Source organism: Symphalangus syndactylus, chromosome 20 (assembly GCF_028878055.3).
Source record: "Symphalangus syndactylus isolate Jambi chromosome 20, NHGRI_mSymSyn1-v2.1_pri, whole genome shotgun sequence".
NCBI lineage: Eukaryota > Metazoa > Chordata > Mammalia > Primates > Hylobatidae > Symphalangus > Symphalangus syndactylus.
In genome coordinates this window covers 30,241,883-30,262,852 of record NC_072442.2, presented here as the reverse complement: position 1 = coordinate 30,262,852, position 20,970 = coordinate 30,241,883, and the positions used below count along the sequence as shown (strand labels likewise).

Sequence of the window (20,970 nt, the reverse complement as noted above, 5' to 3'; positions counted from 1 at the left end):
TTAGGGTCCACACAAGAAGCCATTAAAATGCAAATATGTCATCTGTGACCGGGAACCAAGCTGGCATCTGGCAGACACTGACACATTTATCAGTCTGAAGTGCGGACAACTAGGTGCCTCCCAGAGGCCTTCAGGTAAGGTGGAGGAAGGACCAATTCTTAGCTGACACAGTGGGATCCATCTTGGCCAGGACAAAGGCAGTCCAGGGAAGTCCCGTTGCGCGGTGCGGCGCAATCACGCCCCAGTCTCCTTCTCGTTCCCCTCGGCCCTTCCTAAAACCTGCTGGCTCAGGTCCGAACAATCGCAGCTGGACAGGTGGTGCACAACGATGTTAATTTTCATCCTATCTTTTTCATCAGTGCATCCTTCAGTTCCCTAGTACTTGTGGGCTGGGGAGTTGGCCAAATTGAGTGAAAACCTGAAATGTCTTTTTGTTCTTTTCGGTTCAGCCAGTTTAAGTTCCATGCAATCTTTAAGCTAGGAGGCTAATAATAATACAATACTCTGCTTGCCCTTTTCAAAGCCACTTCAGCGTATAAACTCCATATTAGACCATCCAGGCCCAGAAGACGCCACCGGCCTACAGGCTCAGACAGCGGAACCAGCCTGGGCTGGATCTCTCTCTGCGAGGCCCCCAAGCAACGCCCGCGCGCGCGCCCGGCCCGGGAGATCACGTCCCGTGCGTCGGGAGGCGGGGCCGCGGGGCTCTGACGTCACGTGACCGCGCCCCTGCCGCCCAGATATCTCCCGCGCCGCCCGCCATTTTGACTCCAGTGTCTCGTTTGCAGTCGGCGCGTTCAGGGAACTGTTTTGCTCCGCAGGCGCGAGGCTGGGTGCAGGGTCTATTGTCTGTGGTTGACTCCGTACTTTGGTCTGAGGCCTTCGGGAGCTTTCCGGAGCAGTTAGCAGAAGCCGCAGCGGCCGTCCCCGCCCGTCTCCGCTGTCCCCGGGCCCGGGAGGGACCAACTTCACGTCACGCCCCTCAGAGCTCGCCACTCTCTTCTCTGTCGTTGGGTCCGCATCGTATTCCCGGAATCAGACGGTGCCCCATAGATGGCCAGCTTTCCCCCGAGGGTCAACGAGAAAGAGATCGGTGAGGATTGGGACCGTGGGTGGGCGCATGAGGGCCGAGGAGAGGCAGGGACTCCCCGGAGGAGGTTTGGGAGGAAGCGACTCCGAGTCTGAGAGAAGAGCTCCAGTGCGCCAGAGCCAGCCCACTAGCGAGGAGGAGGAAGCTGCCTCGGTGGGAGTTGGCGGAGGGGTAAACGGCACCGACGTGGATGCAGCACGTACTGTGCTCCCTCGCGGTTGCCGTGTGGCTGGGGCGGGCACGGACCCCGGTTTCTTCGTCGGAGGTCCGCGCAGGGCTCTTGTCCTGGGAGTTCTTGGCTCAGGGCATGACTGTCGAGTGGACAGGGAAGGGCCACTCAGGGACTTTAGGTTTACAATGGGAAAGTAAACTTGTGGGTTGTGAGCAGTAATGAAAGGAGGGGGTCCTCGTGTGTACCAACCACTCTTAGATAGAAAGGAGATGGAAGAGGTCCCAACAGCCTGGCAAAAGCAATACAGTATTTTTAAAAATGGTGTGGCCTTAAGAAAGGCAGCGGTTCGGGGGAGGAGACTTTTAGAATTATCTTTCAAACACTTAAGGGAGGAGCTGGGTGGTTGGGTGGAGTGACAGAAGGAAAGCTTTTGTGCGGAAGAGGAAACTCTGGAAAAGGCTTTTCTGGCTTAGTGTCTAGCCCTGGCCGGCTTAGTAAAGGGCAATTAGTGTTGAAGGTTGTGCGTCCGCACCTACTTAGTGGCTCAGTGGAAAGCACGTCGCATTATTTAAATCCTCTTTTAAAGTAAAATAACTGGAACAACGTTTGACGGTGTTGGGGGGGTGCTGTACATTGGCTGATACACTTAGCAAACACTGATTTTACTGTGTTAAGTAATAATTAGCTGTGGCCACTGAGCAGAGAGCATTTACATTTTCCTACTCTTGAAGTGAATGTGTGCCTTTACTAAGTACAAGGAGGAGTTATTTCTAGAGAAGGAAAGAGGCTGAAGTAGCCAAAACGCCTACTATTTTGTATGTGGGTGAATTTTTATATCTAGAAACAGCTGTTTTAGAATTCTGGAATTTTGTTGTCTTAGGGATGATTGATTAGGAAAGGACTTTAACCCTGGTTTTAATAACCATTTTTAAAGATACAAACAGAAAAAAAGGAAAAAAATTGTAGCAGAGTTCACACAGAAAAAAGAAAAAAGATGCAAAGAACACCAAATTTGTGTCCAGTTATTATTTTAACTGTATTTTAAGACTAGAAAGTATGTTGCGAAGTGGGCCAAAGAACTCAAAAGTTCTTTATCAGTCCAGTGGGTTTTTCTTTTACTTCACTACACCATAGTGTTATAGACGAGTGATCTGCCTTTTTTACTTCATCCTGATGAACCATTTTGAAAACTCTCCCGTCCCGTTTTCTTTTTTTTTTTTTTTTTGAGATGGAGTTTTGTTCTTGTTGCCCAGGCTGGAGTGCAATGGCACGATCTCAGCTCACTGCAACCTCCAGCTCCCAGTTTCAAGCGATTCTCCTGCCTCAGCCTCCTGAGTAGGTGGGATTACAGGCATGCCCCTCCACGCCCGGCTGATTTTTGCGTTTGTAGTACAGATGGGGTTTCTCCGTGTTGGTCAGGCTGGTCTCGAACTCCCGACCTCAGGTGAAACGCCCACCTCGGCCTCCCAAAGTGCTAGGATTACAGGTGTGAGCCACCTCGCCCAGATTTCCGGTTCTGTTTTCTAAGAGATGGATAGAGATGGAGAGCATACCTACATAAAGTAGAACCATCCACTAAGTGTTCCCCCACCAGCCCCCTGATTTCTTTTTTTCTTTTTTTTTTCTTTCATATTTAGGTCTCAGTTTTATTTCCTGGATATGGCATAAAAAGTTACTAGCTAAGTGCCAAATACCTAGAAGAACTTTTGCTTTTTCTGAGCTTTTTTTAGCCCCAGTTTTTTTCTTTGTTTCTTTTTTTGAATTATCATTTGGATACAAGGTTAAACATTTCTCTGTGTAGCTTTTTAAATCTATGAGTAAGGAATTACTTTTTTTCTTTTCTTGGGTGTTAATTAAAAGCCAAGCCAAGTTTAGTTTCTTGAGGACATACAGAGAGTAGAGGCAAGATTTCCATGAATGATTAAATAATTCTATATGATACTACTGCCTTGAGCTACTGCCCTCTTTCACAAGGCACTGCCACAAATCGTCCCTTTCTGGTTATGAAATTTGGGGGAGGAATGTAAAGAAGGAGCTAAATCTGGTTTGCTTGGTTCAGCAGTGACTCAGATGGTATGTTACTATTTTACAGATACTAATAATGTAGTGTATCTTATGGCTGATTTCCCATGGCAGCCTTTCCCTTAACAAGGTAATTAAATCATACATTTCTGTTGCTAACATTAAACAGTTACAGATAATGTAATAAAGGTTTAACTGAAAAATTTTTTTTCACAGCACTTTATTACAAACTTTGTGCTAGGTTTATAGAATTGTACCAGTATTTAAACTGAGCACTTAAATAATTTTATTAAAGTGCCAAAGGCAATTTGATATACCTGTTATCCAGCAAAGAAACACAATCAAGGCAATTATTAGTAAATTTTAACAGATTAATGCATTTATTTGGTAGGTTTTATAATGGCTCTATTTCTTGAGTTTGTATATATTTGAGAATTATGTTATAAATATGTTGTTATTTCATTGTCTTTGCTATCTATTTGAACCAATTTTTTAGTAATTGTTACCGCTCTTTTACTTTACTCTTTTTCCTTTGAGACTGAGTCTCGCTCTGTCCAGTCCAGGCTGGAGTGCAGTAGCGCAATCTTAGCTTACTGCAACCGCTACCTCTCGGGATCAAGCAATTCTCCTGCCTCACTCTCCTGAGTAGCTGGGATTACAGGTTCGTGCCACCACACCCGGCTGATTTTTTGTATTTTTAGTACAGACGGGGGGTTTCACCATGTTGGCCAAGCTGGTCTGGAACTCCTGACCTTAAGTGATCCACCCTCCTTGGCCTCCCAAAGTGCTGCGATTACAGGCGTGAGCCACTGCCCCCAGCCTACTGTTTTTTTTTTTTTTTTTTTTTTTTTTTTGACAGTCTTGCTCTGTCACCCGAGCTGGAGTGTGGTTGTGAAATCTTGGCTCTCTGCAACCTCTGCCTCCTGGGCTCAAGCAATTCTCCCACCTCAGCCTGGGACTACAGGTGCATGCCACCACACTCGCTAATTTTTTAAATTTTTTGTAGAGACGAGGTCCCCTATATATCCCAGGCTGGTCTCAAACTCATAGGCTCAAATGATCCATCCACCTTGGCCTACCAAAGTGTTGGGTTACCAGTGTGCCTGTCCTATTACCACTATACACAAGGAGTTCCATGATGGTGGTCAAGGTAGAAGAAAAATATAGAGTAAACTTAAAATACAGTCTAGGCCGGGCACGGTGGCTCATGCCTGTAATCCCAGCACTTTGGGAGGCCAAGGCGGGCAGATCACCTGAGATCAGGAGTTCAAGACCAGCCTGGCCAACATGGTGAAACTCCATCTTTACTAAAATATACAAAAGTTAGCTGGGCGTGGTGGTGGGCGCCATGATGGTGCATACCTGTAATCTCAGCTACTCGGGAGGCTGAGGCAGGGAGAATTGCTTGAACCCGGGAGGCGGAGGTTGTAGTGAGCGGAGATCGTGCCACTGCACTCCAGCCTGGGCAACAGAGCAAGCCTCCGTCTCAAAAAAAAAAACAGTCTTGTATGAGAAATTTAGTCTCACTTATGCTTGCTAAGGGAGAGCTTAATTTTAGTCTCATTTACTAGATGTTCTTGAAATTGAATGCAAGGGCTGTTCCTTGTATACAAGTTACATAAATATTCTCCGTAGAGACTTTTAAGTTGAATTTTAGAACTTGCTTCCCTTATTTGTGAACTTAGCATTTTTTTCCTCCTAAAAATGTTTTTAAAATGCTTTAAAATTGTTTTGAAAGATAGATGTGGTTAAACAGGAATCCAAGTTAAAAAAAAATTGTGCCTGATGCAGTGGCTCATGCCTTAATCTCACCGCTTTGGGAAACCAAGGTGGGAGGATCGCTTGAGGCCAGGAGCTGGAGACCAGCCTGGGTAACATAGCAAGACCCTGTCTATAAAAAAATTTTTTTTTGGCTGGGCGTGGTGGCTCACACCTGTAATCGAGCACTGTGGGAGGCTGAGGCAGGTGGATCACAAGGTCAGTAGTTCGAGAGACCAGCCTGGCCAACATGGTGAAACCCCATCTCTACTAAAAATACAAAAAATAATAATAGTAATTAGCAGGGCATGGTGGTGCATGCCTGTAATCCCAGCGACTCGGGAGGCTTAGGCAGGAGAATTGCTTGAACCCAGGAGGTTGAGGCAGGAGGATCATTTAAGCCTATGAGTTTGCCCCTGCACTCCAGCCTTGGCAACAGAGCAAGACCCTGTCTAAAAAATTAGGCAGGCAGGGGTTGCAAATTCAGAGGCCAGGCATATAAAGAACCCTGGTAAAAGGAAGAAATAAGGCCGTAGGTTTGGAAAAATGTAAGGAAACCTGGAGCAGCATGCTCTTTCTGAAATCATTTGTATGTTAAAAGTATCTGCAGGCGCCAGGCGCGGTGGCCCACGCTTGTAATCCCAGCACTTTGGGAGGCCGAGGCGGGCGGATCACGAGGTCAGGAGATCAAGACCACGGTGAAACCCCGTCTCTACTAAAAATACAAAAAAATTAGCCGGGCGTGGTGGCGGGCGCCTGTAGTCCCAGCTACTCGGAGAGGCTGAGGCAGGAGAATGGCGTGAACCCGGGAGGCGGAGCTTGCAGTGAGCCGAGATTGCGCCACTGCACTCCAGCCTGGGTGACAGAGCGAGACTCCGTCTCAAAAAAAAAAAAAGTATCTGCAGGCATTTGAGGGTCACCAAGTTTGTGAATTTTGTATTAAGAAAGTTACGTGGCTTACATCTGTAATCCCAGTACTTGGGAGGCTGAAGGTGGGAGGATCGTTTGAGACCAGCCTGGGCAACAAAAGGAGAACTTACCTCTACAAAAATAAAAACATTAACCGGGTGTGGTGGTGCATGTCTGTGGTCCCAGCTACTTGGGAGGCTGAGGCAGGAGGATTGCCTGAGCCTGGGAGGTCGAGGCTACAGTGCACAGTTATTGTGCTACTGCACTCCAGCCTGCGTGACACAGCGAGACCCTGACTCAAAAAAACAAAGTTATGTTACCGCTAGTAAAGTTAATGTCATCTTATGCTGTGCTAATACCGGGTGGGTGCGGGACTCTGCAGCTTTGATTAAACCACACCTGAAGTATTGTGGTTAGTTCTGGGTGCCACTTTTATGAGGGCCACTACTAACTAGAATTTATCCAGAAAAGTATGATGAAGTTAGGATGGGAAATGGACTTGAAACCATGTGATCTAAGGTATGATTGAAAGGATAGAGATCTCTTAGCCTGGTAAAAAGATTCATTCATGGCTATCTTCAATATATATATGCCATATGAGGATAGCAGTAGGCTTATTCTCTTAGGTCAGAATCAGTACTGAGTGGGTAGAGTGGTAGGAGGAAGATTTTGAGTCATTAAAAGCGGTCTCAGTTGCACCAAAATAGTGTAAGCCTTATTATGAATATCATAGAAAAGTAGGTCTCAGGCTTTTTGTTTTTGCTTTTTAAACGACACCTATTTGTTAAGGTGTCAGAATTGGGCAGATAACATATTTAAATCACTTTAGAATGGGAGCATAAATGTGTGCTTTCATATTCATTCAGTAAATATTTACTGAGCACCTCTTATATGCCAGGTGCTATACTAGCTATTGACGGAGCATACATTCAGACTGAAGAAGTACATTTTCGGGTGTGGGGGGGTGTCCATGTCCAGGTTCTCTAACTATAGCAGTGGAAGTGGTTCTTACGTGAACAGCAATACATAGAATATATTAAAGCTTAGGTGTTGCAAAGTTTAAACCAGAAATACATAAAAATATATTATGATACACTGTACAATTGACCAGACAACTGACCACAAAATAGATAATAGGGAAAATTAAGACCAACCCAAAATAGGTGATACACTGATAAAGAGGCTCCTTTCCCCAAATTGAGGAAATTCTAGCTGAGTTTGCATGCATGCATTGCAGTATGAGCTTGTTGGTCATGCTTTTTGTTAAATACGGAAGTAATATTCTCCATATACTCTGGTAATATGCCAATTTTTGTTAGGAATACAAAATTTGAGTAATCTGAATTTAAAATATATGACATTGTCCATTTTTTGTCCTTAAAAACCAAAATAATTCCATTTTTGAGTCAGTCTGAGTCCCATTAGGAAGACTCTTAAGGACCAGTATTTGAGAATCACAAATATAATGCTTTTTGGGGTTTTTTTTTTTTATGACAGTCTTGCTCTGTCACCCAGGCTGGAGTGCAGTGATGCAGTCTTGGCTCACTGCAGTCTCCACCTCCAAGGTTCAAGCAGTTCTTATGCTTCAGCCTTCCAAGAAGCTGGGATTACAGACACGCTCCAGCATACCACCATGCCTGGCTGTAATGCATTTTCTTTTATTTTAGCTTTTTTTTTTTTTTTTTTTTTTTTGAGACGGAGTCTCACTGTGTCACCCAGGCTGGAGTGCAGTGGCACTTAGTTGGCTTACTGCAACCTCCGCCTCCTGGGTTCAGGCAATTCTCCTGCCTCATCCTGGGATTACAGGCACCCACCACCACGCCCAGCCAATTTTTGTATTTTTAGGAGAGACAGGGTTTCACCATGCTGGCCAGGCTGATCTCAAACTCCAGACCTCAAGTGATCTGCTTGTCTCGGCCTCCCAAAATGTTGGGATTACAGGTGTGAGCAACCACACGCGGCCTGTAATGCCTTTTTAAAGCACTGGTTGGGAGGTTGGACTAGACAAGCTTTAAGTCTCTTCTAGTTCTGAGGGTTTTGTGACTTTTGTGACCTGGGCCTGAAAAGGATAAAAATATTTGTTTGGATAGTGTATTTTATAGTGCTTTCCTTTGAGTAATGGTGTAATATTGTATTTTATGGTGAGATATGGTTTTTGAAAGCTAAGAAACTTAATTTGGAAGATACTTTTCCTGCCAACTAAGTTTAATTTCTTGCATTTTAAATGTTAATAATTTGATGAGAACATAATACAATGGAAAAGTTAGGACTTTTGTAATTGTTAGGTCTAATTGGTCATTACATTATTATTGACCAGGTTTTTTTGCAGAAACTTTCTTAAAAACTCTTGCATTGTGAAATTTTAGGGAAATCACTTTATCAAAACTTGGAGATAGTCATTATCATTAAGGGGTCTTCACATACGGCATACCGCCCTTTAGAGGATGGAATGCAGAACTCACTATACCCTGTCTGCATAGAAGAGGGAAGAAACTCAATCCCAAAGTAATATGGAAGCAGTCTCACATGTATTGTTGGTTATATATGATATCCAGTATTTTTATTTTTCCTTTTAGTGAGATCACGTACTATAGGTGAACTTTTAGCTCCTGCAGCTCCTTTTGACAAGAAATGTGGTCGTGAAAATTGGACTGTTGCTTTTGCTCCAGATGGTTCATACTTTGCTTGGTCACAAGGACATCGCACAGTAAAGCTTGTTCCGTGGTCCCAGTGCCTTCAAAACTTGTAAGACTGTTTCTGTTCTGTATTTTATATCTGTTTGTGGAATTTACCATTTTCTCTCAGTGTAGGGTAATAAAAACATTTTGATATTTAAGTTTTACCTTATAGATGATGTTGTGAGTTTTAATCGTGGGCCAAATATATTTATTGGAAATTTTGTGTAAAGAATTCTTTGGGCCGGGCACGGTGGTTCAGGCCTATAATCCCAGCACTTTGGGAGGCCTAGGCAGGCAGATCACTTGAGGTCAGGAGTTTGATACCAGCCTGGCCAACATAGTGAAACCCCATCTCTACTCAAAATACAAGAACTAGCTGGGCATGGTGTGGCACACCTGTAGTCCCAGCTACTCGGGAGGCTGAGGCAGAAGAATTGCTTGAACCCAGGAGGCGGAGGTTGTAGTGAGTCGAGATAGCACCACTGCACTCCAGCGTGGGTGACACAGCCAAATTCTGCCTCAAACAACAACAAAAAAAGAATCGTCTGGTCTTATTTATACATTGTTTTTCTGTATGTTAAAAGTCACATTGTGTCTGACAAGTGTATATGTATATTGTTGTGCCAGAGCAGGTGACTTCTGTGATGTGAAGCTTTTTGGATTCACCTTGGATTTTACGTTTTGTTGGATAACCCTGGTGCGTGGTAGTAGAGACGGGTTTCACCGTGTTGGCCAGGCTGGTCTCGAACTCCTGACTTCAGGTGATCCACCCTCCTCAGCCTCCCAAAGTGCTAGGATTACAGGCGTGAGCCACCGAGCCTGGCCCTTTGTTGCTGTTGTTTTTGTTTTTGTTTTTAATGGACTTATAGTCCCTCTGGGGTAAATTGAGTTTGGATGTTTGTTGAAAGTTTTTCTAAAATGTATCATATGCTACACTGGATCTTTCCCTGTTTTTTTTGTATCTAGTAGACCTTCATGGTTATAGTCACTAATGTTCTCATTACATATAACTTGAGGTCTGGAACCTATGGGAAACTGATCATTATGGTTTGAGGATTTTTTCCCCCCTTAAGGCAATTTTCTGGTATCAGCTTGACCATATCTTAAGTTACTGGGTTTTTTTGTTTGTTTGTTTTTTGCTTATTTATACTTGTGTTTTTAGGTTGAAGGAGCACCAGTTGATTCAGTGGTTTTGAGGAAAATTTGGGAGGCAAATAAGTTATAATATAAATTGCTTTATTGTTGAACTTACTACTCAGTCACTGAGAATGTCTATTAATGACCTGAATTTATTTGGTCCTTCTTTCGTAGTTCAAATATCAACCTTTCCCTTCCTATCTATAGGATTCTATTGTTATTTGGTGTCATTATAATAATAGAGGTTATTTTAACAAACATTTGTAATTATTCAATGTCCAGAGGAGTCCAGAGTGAATAATAATACAATTTCCATCTGACTTCTCCCACCCCAGTCTCTTGCATGGCACCAAGAATGTTACCAATTCAAGCAGTTTAAGATTGCCAAGACAAAATAGTGATGGTGGTCAGAAAAATGAGCCTCGTGAACATATTATAGACTGTGGAGATATAGTGTGGAGTCTTGCTTTTGGGTCGTCAGTTCCAGAAAAACAGAGTCGCTGTGTAAATATAGAATGGCATCGCTTCAGATTTGGACAAGATCAGCTACTTCTTGCTACAGGGTTGAACAATGGGCGTATCAAAATATGGGATGTATATACAGGTATGGATTCATAGTTTTAAAGCGAATGTATTATTTTATGATGCAGGGCACTGCTCATGGGCACTGCTCATAGGCACTGGAATTGAGATTTGAGGATTTCAGCTTACTGAAAAGCAAGAATTGATGGCATAGGTGTGTCTTTATAATTGACCTGAATATCACCTTCTTCAGCTCATGATTTTAATTTAGGAAAACAATAGAGTTCATATTGCTTCATCACTCTTTAGAGAGTATTATAGTAGGAAAGGATTTTCTAGGGAATGTTTAGTTAGTTGTTCTTTATAAACTAGTTATTTAGTTAATGAATTACATGTCAAGGTGTTTTCTTTGTTATGCTTTTTCAATGATTGATAGCTTAGGGGTTTTCGAGGTAAATCAGATTTCAGTAATCATTATCTCACCTTGGAAAGGTTTAGTGAAAGTTTAGATAGATTGAGAAGTTAAATTCTTTGGGCAGCTAGAAATAAATGTGTTGCTTATTGCCTAAAACACTTTCTGGCATATAATATATACTCAAAAATGTAAAGGATTTTTAAAGAAGCATTAAAACAACATGTACATTAGAACGTAACAAGTGATACTAACATAGGTGATACTGAGTCAAAATTTGGGTTCTTGAAAAAAATAAGATGAACACATAGATTGTCTTAGAAAACAAAGCTCTTACATTATTAGTTAAATACATTTTTTTCACCAGGATCATGTTTGAAAACTAAAGTTGTTGTGGGATAACATGTATCTTTTGGGGAGCTTAACATTCCTAGGCCAGGGAAATAACAAGCAAAGAAATAATTTGATTTTATATTTTAAAGTTCATGCCTGTAATTCCAGCACTTTGAGAGGCCAAAGCTGGGGGAATCACTTGAGCCCAGGAGTTCTAGACCAGCCTGGGCAACATGGTGAGACTCCATCTCTCAAAAAAAAAGGCCAGCCGTGGTGACTTGTAACTATAGTTCCAACTATTTTGGAGGCTGAGGTAGGGGATTGCTTGAACCCAGGAGGTCGAGGCTGTAGTGAGCCAAGATTGCGCCATTGCACTCCATCCTGAGTGACAGAGTGAGACCCTGTCTCAAGAAAAATAAGAACAAAACAAAAATATATTAATACTGTCTTTTTTTCCCTTTTCTATCATATTTAGGAAAACTCCTCCTTAATTTGGTAGATCATACTGAAGTGGTCAGAGATTTAACTTTTGCTCCAGATGGAAGCTTGATCCTGGTGTCAGCTTCAAGAGACAAAACTCTCAGAGTGTGGGACCTGAAAGATGATGGTATGTCTTTTTTTTTTCCAAGCTATGAACTAGGATTTGTTTTTTGATACTACTGTTGAGAGGTATTGGGAACATCTGGGGCATTTGACTTTAAAAATGGCATGTGATCAAAGTTCCTTTTCTCTGCCTAACACTTTGGTTCCTTTCCTGAATAGATCAAAGAAAAACATAAATGTGACCCAGAATAGGGGCCAACAGTTATTCGAAGTAAACGATCTGATATTATTCAGAAACTAATCACATAGATCTGTATCAACTATCTGAGGACCAAATATGGATCAGGTTTAGGGTTTTACAGGAACCAGTCTGTGTTTATGTCCCCTTAGGGAGGGTTATTAACTTACTGCATTGGCTTAGTGAAAATTTAGGTAGGTCTTGAAGTAACTTAGTATCTAATAAAATTTAAATTAAAACGTGACCTACATACCAGAACTTATAACATGTGAATATTAGTAAACGTTATAATAAATTGGCTAGGTTAAGAAATGTTTTTATAAACAGTGAAAGATTCACTGTCCAATACAATAGAAAGATACGTTGGTGTCAAATACTCACCTTTCTCTAAAGCCTTACAAAGTTTTGGAGATGCTACTTCATTTGAGATGAGCATCTCTTCCCTTTCTCAGTCCCTAATGAAAGAGTTTATATGTTTTAACTAAAACCTTAAATTTAAGGTCTGTTGGTGCTCTAACAGCCTCAAGCTGGAGGTTAACAGGCTTGCCTAGGTGTAATAAAGCTTAAATTGAATTAGTAGGAAACAAAACCCTCAGATCTGGAGATGTTCCAGCTGATAGATAGTAACCATTCCTTAATAAAGTTCTATGCTAACATCAACAAATCTGCTCAGCTGTTGAGGTGCAAAGGGATCCCAACAGTTGAAATATTTTAATAATTTTTTTATTTTGCATATCGAATGATGCTTGCTTATCTGAAACTAATTTCAGCAATGTACATGTTTTAAGAATATAGGCTTAGTAAAATATAAGCTCCAAGATAGTGGGGTCCTTGCCTTATTTCCAGTTATATCCTCAGTGCCGGCATAGGGCCTGGCATGTGTAGGCACTCAGTATTTGTAAAACTAAGAGTTCAGTATACTTAAGCATAGTTGTGTGCTGTGGGTATAAATACACAAAGACTTTGGAGTGAGTTGTAGGTTCTCAAAAATGAAGAACGAAAAGGCATTTTGAAGATAGTCAAGTTTCTTAACCTTGCTGTTGTGTTCCAGTTGCTTAACTTTTTTTCATTTTTTTTTTTTGAGACGGAGTCTCGCTCTGTCACCCAGGCTGGAGTGCAGTGGCGCAATCTCAGCTCACTGCAAGCTCCGCCTCTTGGGTTCACGCCATTCTTCTGCCTCAGCCTCTCTGAGTAGCTGGGACTACAGGCGCCCGCCACCACGCCCGGCTAATTTTTTGTATTTTTAGTAGAGACGGGGTTTCACCGTGGTCTCGATCTCTTGACCTCGTGATCCGCCCGCCTCGGCCTCCCAAAGTGCTGGGATTACAAGCGTGAGCCACCACGCCCAGCCCAGTTGCTTAACTTTTAAAATAAGGGGATTGGACTAAAAGAATTCCGTCTTTTTTTTTTTTTTTTTGAGACGGAGTCTCGCTCTTTCGCCCAGGCTGGAGTGCAGTGGCGCGATCTCCGCTCACTGCAGCCTCTGCCTGACAGATTCAAGTAATTCTTGTGCCTCAGCCTCCCAAGTAGCTAGGATTACTGCTATGCGTCACCATGCCCGGCTAATTTTTTAATGATTTTTAGTAGAGATGGGCTTCACCCTGTTGGCCAGGCTTGTCTCGAACTCCTGGCCTCAAGCGATCCGCCCGCCTCAGCTTCTCAAAGTGCTGGAATTACAGACAAGCCACCATGCCAGGCCCCAGACTTTTTCTTGAAGGGCTAGATGTTGAATATTTGAGGCTTGTGAACCATGCTGTCTGCTGTAGGGCACAACATGAACACATGGACAGGATTATGTTCCAGTAAAATTTAAAACCTAAGCAGCTGGTGTATATCGGTAACCGTTATAGATAAATTGCTTTCAGCTATAAATGTTTGTGATCCTTTGATTTACTGCTGTTTTGAAATACTGCTCATTTGAAGTGGATTCTAGGGTTAATACAGATTATTTTTTTTGTTCAGGAAACATGATGAAAGTATTGAGGGGGCATCAGAATTGGGTGTACAGCTGTGCATTCTCTCCTGACTCTTCTATGCTGTGTTCAGTTGGAGCCAGTAAAACAGTACGTGTCAAAGTTCTTGTACATTCATTATGAATTGGATTATGATAATGTGTGCATAATCATTTTAAATCTAAGTAATCTATGAAGTCTGTGCTCGGTGTCATGAATATTTTAAATGTTTTATTTCATGATGGGGGAGAATTTGCATGAAGCAAATTAAATATAGTTATTGATTGCCAAGTGAGAAGTTGGATTGTTTTTAGAGATAATAGACAATAATGGGCATATCAGGGTTGTTTTTTTTTTTTTTTTGTAAATCTAGAAAAGTATGTGCTATAGAAGAGATGTAGTCTATATGTTAAGACATTCCCTTGCTAATTATTTTCTTCTCTGTTGTTCTATTTTTTTTGGTCCAGTTTGCTGTTTTTAAAGTTTTGAGTCCCAGCTGGTCCTGTACATTTAACTGAAAAAAAGTAACTTAAAAAATATAAAAATAGCTCTCATGTATGTCCTAGAGTTAAGTTATAGGTGAAATTTGATATTGTTTGTCTTACATAGCATACCTATAGACAGCTTAAGTAAAGTGACTGTTAAGAGGGTTATGCTTATTGATGAACTCTTGTAGTTGTTTACCAGCTCTAAGTTAGTATAGTTAAATTGATCTCAGTAGCTTCAAGTATTTATAAAATGGTTGAAGTCCAAATATATGTGATAATTACAATACACTTTGAATTAATGGAGGGTGGGAGGCTAGTTGAAATGCATTTTATTTACCCAAGGAGTATGTTAAAATGATAGTTATAAATGTTGGAAGTTTAAAGCAAGATACTCAGTTTAGTTCTTTACAAATCATAAGAAGAACAAAACTAGATGTTGACATTGCTATTTTAGGCTGTGTGTTTTCCATATGCTTCTTGCTTTCCCTGTCACAGGTGGTGGCAGCAATATTGGTGTGATTGAGGTTATGCTGGCACCACTCGCACACAGGCGCACAATGGTGTTAGCTGGGCAGAAAGAGTGGCATCTCTGGCTACCGGGCTGGGGGCGACCTTTACCATAGGATGAAGTAACCTTGCATTCGGCTGCAAGGTGTACTGTACGTACACAGGTGCTGGTCGATGTCCACTTTCTGCTTTTCTTTCTTTCTTTTTTTTCTTTTTTAAAGTAATTTCCCCCACAGTAAAATTCACTGACTCCTGAGTAAATTGATTTTCCAGTTTTATGGAATGGGGGTCTGACAAGTGAAACCAATTTAATGTAAATTATTTGGCTTTCAAATGGTTTCTCTGTGCTATTTTTTGGAATTCTTTAAGATTCCAGAGATATCTTACGTCTTTGATTCAATTTAAAATTTGTACTTATTTTCTTTTAGAAATAATGTATTGTGTCTGTGCAGAAAAAAAAAAAGCAAAAAGGATTGCTTTACTCCAAGAGGAGAGATTGCCTTATTAGGATAAACCTCCAAGCTCACATTTAATATAACATACTGAAGTAAACATTAGAATCCTATTTAGAGCTATTCTGCACAGTTAACTACTGATCTTTAGAATCTAAAATTGTATGTGAACTTATTCTTAAATAATTGAACCGTTTTATATTCAAATGACTTATGATTGTGGTTAGATTGGGAAAAATAAGATGGTTAAATTTTGATTTATTGAAATGTAATTGTATTATTTTCATAAAATAGCATTTTCATTTTGTAATGTGGTTTAACATCCTTGTTGTTTGCCAAAGAAATTTCATTTGGCTGTGAATATTCTATTTGCTTGCAGTATCTGTTTCTCTTCCTAGGCTCAAGTTGGTGACCCAAGCCTATTGTAAACAAGTGATTATCTCAAAGGGAGATGCCAGTGGAGTAACAATTTGTTAACCTTACGTTTTCTGTCTGTATATTTTTTTAAAAATCTGGTAGTTTCTGGAAAAAAAAGAGAAGGGGGTTTGTAGTACTTAACCCTATTTATTTCCGTATATTTTAGTTAAGTAGTTTTTGGAATAAATGGATTTCAGTATAGCTTTGTGGTTAAATTGCATTGCCTTTATTTTATGTTTAGGCTTATTTTTAAATTAACATTTAACAGAAACATTTGAAATAGAATTTGCATGTTTGCCTTAATTAACTTAAAGACTGATTTTAATCTGACTATGACACTGAGCATATTCTTTAAATTACTCATAATTTATAATGCTTAATATAATCTTAATTAAATTTAGCAGTTTTAGTTTAAGATGTGCCATTTTGTCCTCTGTGTGTCTGAATGAAGCTATAACATGTGCCTTTTTATTGCAGGTTTTCCTTTGGAATATGGATAAATACACCATGATACGGAAACTAGAAGGACATCACCATGATGTGGTAGCTTGTGACTTTTCTCCTGATGGAGCATTACTGGCTACTGCGTCTTACGATACTCGAGTGTATATCTGGGATCCACATAATGGAGACATTCTGATGGAATTTGGGTGGGTACAGCATGAATTATAGTCTATAATTCATCTCTGCCTATCAAGTTATGTGAATAATTACAATCACCAGCATATGAAACCTAAAATTACAGTCTATTGTAATTTAAAATTTTGGTATTATTTAAGCCCTTGACTACGGAAAGCCTTCGATATAAATTCTAAAAGTAAACTTGGATCTCTTGCTACTTAACAGTACCCAGCTCTCTATAGAAGTACTAATTATGTTTAGAGTTTTTGTTGGAGAAAAACAGTTAAAACCAAAGTTGGACTTAATCTTACTATCTTAAATCATAAAAGTTTGTGGTTTTTTTTTTTTTTGAAACAGAGTCTCGCTCTGTCTCCAGGCTGGAGTGCAGTGGCGTGATCTCGACTCACTGCAACCTCCACCTCCTGGGTTCAAGCAGTTCTCCTGCCTCAGCCTCCTGAGTAGCTGGGATTACAGGCACCTGCCACCAGCCCTGGCTAATTTTTGTATTTTTAGTAGAAATGGGGTTTCACCATGTTGGTCAGGCTGGTCTCAATCTCTTGATCTCATGATCCACCTGCCTCAGCCTCCTAGAGTGCTGGGATTACAGGCGTGAGCCACTGCGCCCAGCCATAAAAGATTAGTTCTTTTCAGGTGACTTTAATTTGGACGTATCATCTCTACTCAGTCTTCTCAGTTATATTAATTAAGGCTACTTTAAACACTATTCAAAGACAGATGGACTTTGTACCTGGGTAATTTTGTTTTCTTGAAGTGACTGATATCCACTGAAAACATGTATTTGACCTCAGGCACCTGTTTCCCCCACCTACTCCAATATTTGCTGGAGGAGCAAATGACCGGTGGGTACGATCTGTATCTTTTAGCCATGATGGACTGCATGTTGCAAGCCTTGCTGATGATAAGTAAGTATGTGCGTTATAGCTTGACTTACCACTACCTTCTACATTCTTAAGCCTTAAAGCCTTTCTGCAGTTAAGAGTTTTAATGTCTCTTCCTCAACACAAGCCCCTGGGAGATTTTGTTGTGTCTTAAAGAATATCAGCCTGAACGATTATCTGTGTAAACTAAAGATAATGCATGCCTCTCCCTGTGTTCCTTGTTTAACTTATTTAGGTATAGTGGGTTGATTTTTAGTCAGCTTTTAGCCCAGCTTACAGAGATTTTTTAAAGTAATGTCTTAACAAAAGTTGAAGCAGAAGGAAATTTCTGAAGTGAAACAAATAGTAAAACCAAAAGAATTACAAATAAATAGTAATTTGTATCCACCATGATTGAGATTAGAATATGAAATGTCACATGAATGAGATGTGCTGCTTATTGGTAAGAAGCAGAAACTAGTTGCAGCCATCTCATTTTCACATCCTTTTATCATACAGTGTTCATGCATATAGCATTGAGTAGTTGGGTGATATCAATTCATAAGGCAACTCTTCTCTTTCCAGAATGTTAGCAAACATGGAGAGAGGTTGTTTTTTTTGTTTCTCTGCAACCATTGTTTTCCTGTTTGCTCAGATAGATTCTGCATGTGAGTTCTCTGCTGTATTTGTAGACACACTCAGCCTAGGTGAAAAGCTTTTTTTCCTTTCCTGGTTTTTTTTGTTTGTTTATTGGAGACAGGGTCTTGCTTTGTTGCCCAGGCTATAGTGCAGTGGTGCAATCACATCTCACCACAGCCTTGATTTTCTGGGCTCAGGTGATCTTCCCACCTCACCCTTCCGAGTATCTCTCACCACAGGGATATACCACCACACCTGGCTAATTTTTTAAAAAAATTTTCGTAGAGACACAGTCTCCCTACGTTGCCCAAGCTGGTCTTAAAGTCCTGGGCTCAAGCAGTCCACCTACCTCGGCCTCCCAAAGTGGTGGGATTATGGTTATGAGCTACCAGGCCCACCTAGCTTTTAAAAATGTCTTGGGAAAAGAGTGAAACAGACTAGAAATTGATTGTATTGTAAGTGTAGGAAAGTAAGGAGAAAGTTTCCGGGTGTGAACATTCTAGGTTTGGACACTGGGAAGGAGGGAAGGCAGCCATGCATTGTAGTCTCTTAAGTAAAAGTTTATCCAATTTACCAACTGGTATTACAGACCTTAAAATATTTTGTAATTGTATAAAGCAAGTTATAATAATTGCCTGTTGGTGTGATTTGTGTGTGTATTTTGTGACTCATAACTCAATGGCTTTTCTAAATTTTAAAAAAGTTGCTTTTACCTTACATTTTCTACAAGTTACTAAATAATTTATTTCATTTTCAGAATGGTAAGGTTCTGGAGAATTGATGAGGATTATCCAGTGCAAGTTGCACCTTTGAGCAATGGTCTTTGCTGTGCCTTCTCTACTGATGGCAGTGTTTTAGCTGCTGGGTAAATATATTTTTCTCTTTCTTTTCTTTTTTTTTGAGATGAAGTCCCCTAGGCTGGAGTACAGTGGTGCAATCTCTGCTCACTGTAGCCTCCACCTCCCAGTTCAAGGAGATTCTCCTGCCTCAGCCTCCCGAGTAGCTGGGACTACAGGTGCACACCACCACTCCTGGCTAATTTATTTGTTTGTTTTTCCAGTAGAGTCGGGATTTCACCACGTTGGCCTGTCTGGTCTCAAACTCCTGACCCTGACCTCAAGTGATCTTCCCGCCTCAACTTCCCAAAGTGCTGGGATTACAGGCATGAGCCACCACACCTGGCCCATTTTTCTGTTTTCTTTAAGGGCCAATTTAAGGTGGCTTTTAGCAACTGGTAATTCATTGTCAGTAAAACTCTAATAAGTGTTCTTTATAGTAGTGTTACCTTGTCATGGAACACATCACTGGTTAGTTCTTCCTAGTTGGGTTTTAATGTGAAGTTTGTGACTCCAGTACTCACATGTATTGAATGATAGTTGTTTGAGCTGTAGCGACATTGAAATACATATACTTGGGTGACTAAGCATGTATTTTGTTTCTGTTTAGGACACATGACGGAAGTGTGTATTTTTGGGCCACTCCACGGCAGGTCCCTAGCCTGCAACATTTATGTCGCATGTCAATCCGAAGAGTGATGCCCACCCAAGAAGTTGAGGAGCTGCCAATTCCTTCCAAGCTTTTGGAATTTCTCTTGTATCGTATTTAGAAGATTCTGCCTTCCCTAGTAGTAGGGACTGACAGAATACACTTAACACAAACCTCAAGCTTTACTGACTTCAGTTATCTGTTTTTAAAGACATAGAAGATTTATTTAATTTGATATGTTCTTGTACTGCATTGTGATCAGTTGAGCTTTTAAAATATTTATAGACTAGAAATATTTCTGAACATATCAAATATAAATTTTTTTAAAGATCTAACTGTGAAAACATATACATACATGTATATATTTAGATATAAGCTGCTATATGTTGAATGGACCCTTTTGCTTTTCTGATTTTTAGTTCTGACATGTATATATTGCTTCAGTAGAGCCACAATATGTATCTTTGCTGTAAAGTGCAAGGAATTTTTAAATTCTGGGACACTGAGTTAGGTGGTAAATACTGACTTAAGAAAGTTGAATTGGGTGAGGCGGGCAGATCACCTGAGGTCAGCAGTTTGAGACCAGACTGGCAAACATGATGAAACCCTGTCTCTACTAAAAATACAAAAAAAAAAACAAAAATTAGCCAGGCGTGATGGTGTGCACCTGTAGTCCCAGCTACTTGGGAGGCTGAGGCAGGAGAATTGCTTGAACCCAGGAGGCGGAGGTTGTGGTGAGCCAAGATCACACCACTGCACTCCAGCCTGGGCAACAGAGCGAGACTCTATTTCAAAAAAAAAAAAAAAAAAAAAGTTTGTGTTGCCTCATACGAAATGTATTTGGTTTTGTTGGAGAGTGTCAGACTGATCTGGAAGTGAAACACAGTTTATGTACAGGGAAAGGATTTTATTATCCTTAGGAATGTCATCCAAGACGTAGAGCTTGAATGTGACATTATTTAAAAACAATAACAACAAAGAAGGCAGAGCCAGGATATAACTAGAAAAAGGATGTCTGGTTTTTTTTTTTTTTTTTTTTTTTTGTACTCCCCCTCTAAACACTGCTGGCTGCCTTAATTTTAGAAAGCAGCTTACTAGTTTACCCTTGTGGTATAAAGTGTTATAAATTGTTGTGAATTTGAAGAATCCATCTACTGTATTATTGCTAAATATTTTGTTTGTACTAAGGGACAATTAAGACCATGGATTAAAAAAAAAAAAAAAAAACTATGTTTCTGCAGGGGATGATATTGGTGAGTTGCCAAAGAAGCAATACAGTATATCTGCTTTTGCCTTCTGTTGTTTATCTTACCTGCAGATATTAAGAATGTATGCATTATGTAAAATGCTCAATTATATATTTTTGTTGTTTTTTAATTAAAGACTTGTAAAAAAAAAAAAAACAGTATATTGCAAACGTTTCTTAAATAGGTTAGGTGGAGTACTTTCTGTCTCCATTGTAAGGTTGATGGTACACCACGGGCAAATTAAGCAAAAAGGACAATGAAGAAAGAACGCAGGACTCAGGCGCTGCTCTAGAGTTCATTCAGGGCTCCCCGAGTGCAGCAGCTCTTATGGTGGTTTTGTTTTTAGGAGAACTGTTGTAATAATGCATATTTTAAAAGCATAGGGAAGCTCTAGAACACAGGAAGGTGACTACTAAGCAAGAGAAAAATATCTTTTAGTGGGGAACTACCAGCCTATAGTAAGCCTATCT

General features: G+C 40.6%; 1 protein-coding gene across 4 annotated transcripts; it reads left to right on the top strand.

Moving 5' to 3' along the window:
- The first annotated feature begins 723 nt into the window (after positions 1-723).
- Positions 724-20,305, top strand: WSB1 (WD repeat and SOCS box containing 1). Of its 4 annotated transcripts, none has more exons than XM_055256568.2 (9): positions 724-1,093; positions 8,528-8,696; positions 10,102-10,370; positions 11,509-11,640; positions 13,777-13,877; positions 16,108-16,280; positions 17,061-17,174; positions 18,526-18,633; positions 19,215-20,305. In XM_055256568.2, the coding sequence occupies exons 1-9, from the start codon at positions 1,054-1,056 to the stop codon at positions 19,372-19,374; spliced, it is 1,266 nt and encodes a 421-aa protein (XP_055112543.1). In that variant the 5' UTR covers positions 724-1,053; the 3' UTR covers positions 19,375-20,305. The 4 variants fall into 4 exon arrangements, with proteins under 4 accessions (XP_055112543.1, XP_055112544.1, XP_063486025.1 ...); XM_063629954.1 differs by having other exon boundaries at positions 757-1,093; positions 8,621-8,696; XM_055256569.2 differs by lacking the exon at positions 17,061-17,174 and having other exon boundaries at positions 744-1,093.
- Positions 20,306-20,970: the final 665 nt, after the last annotated feature.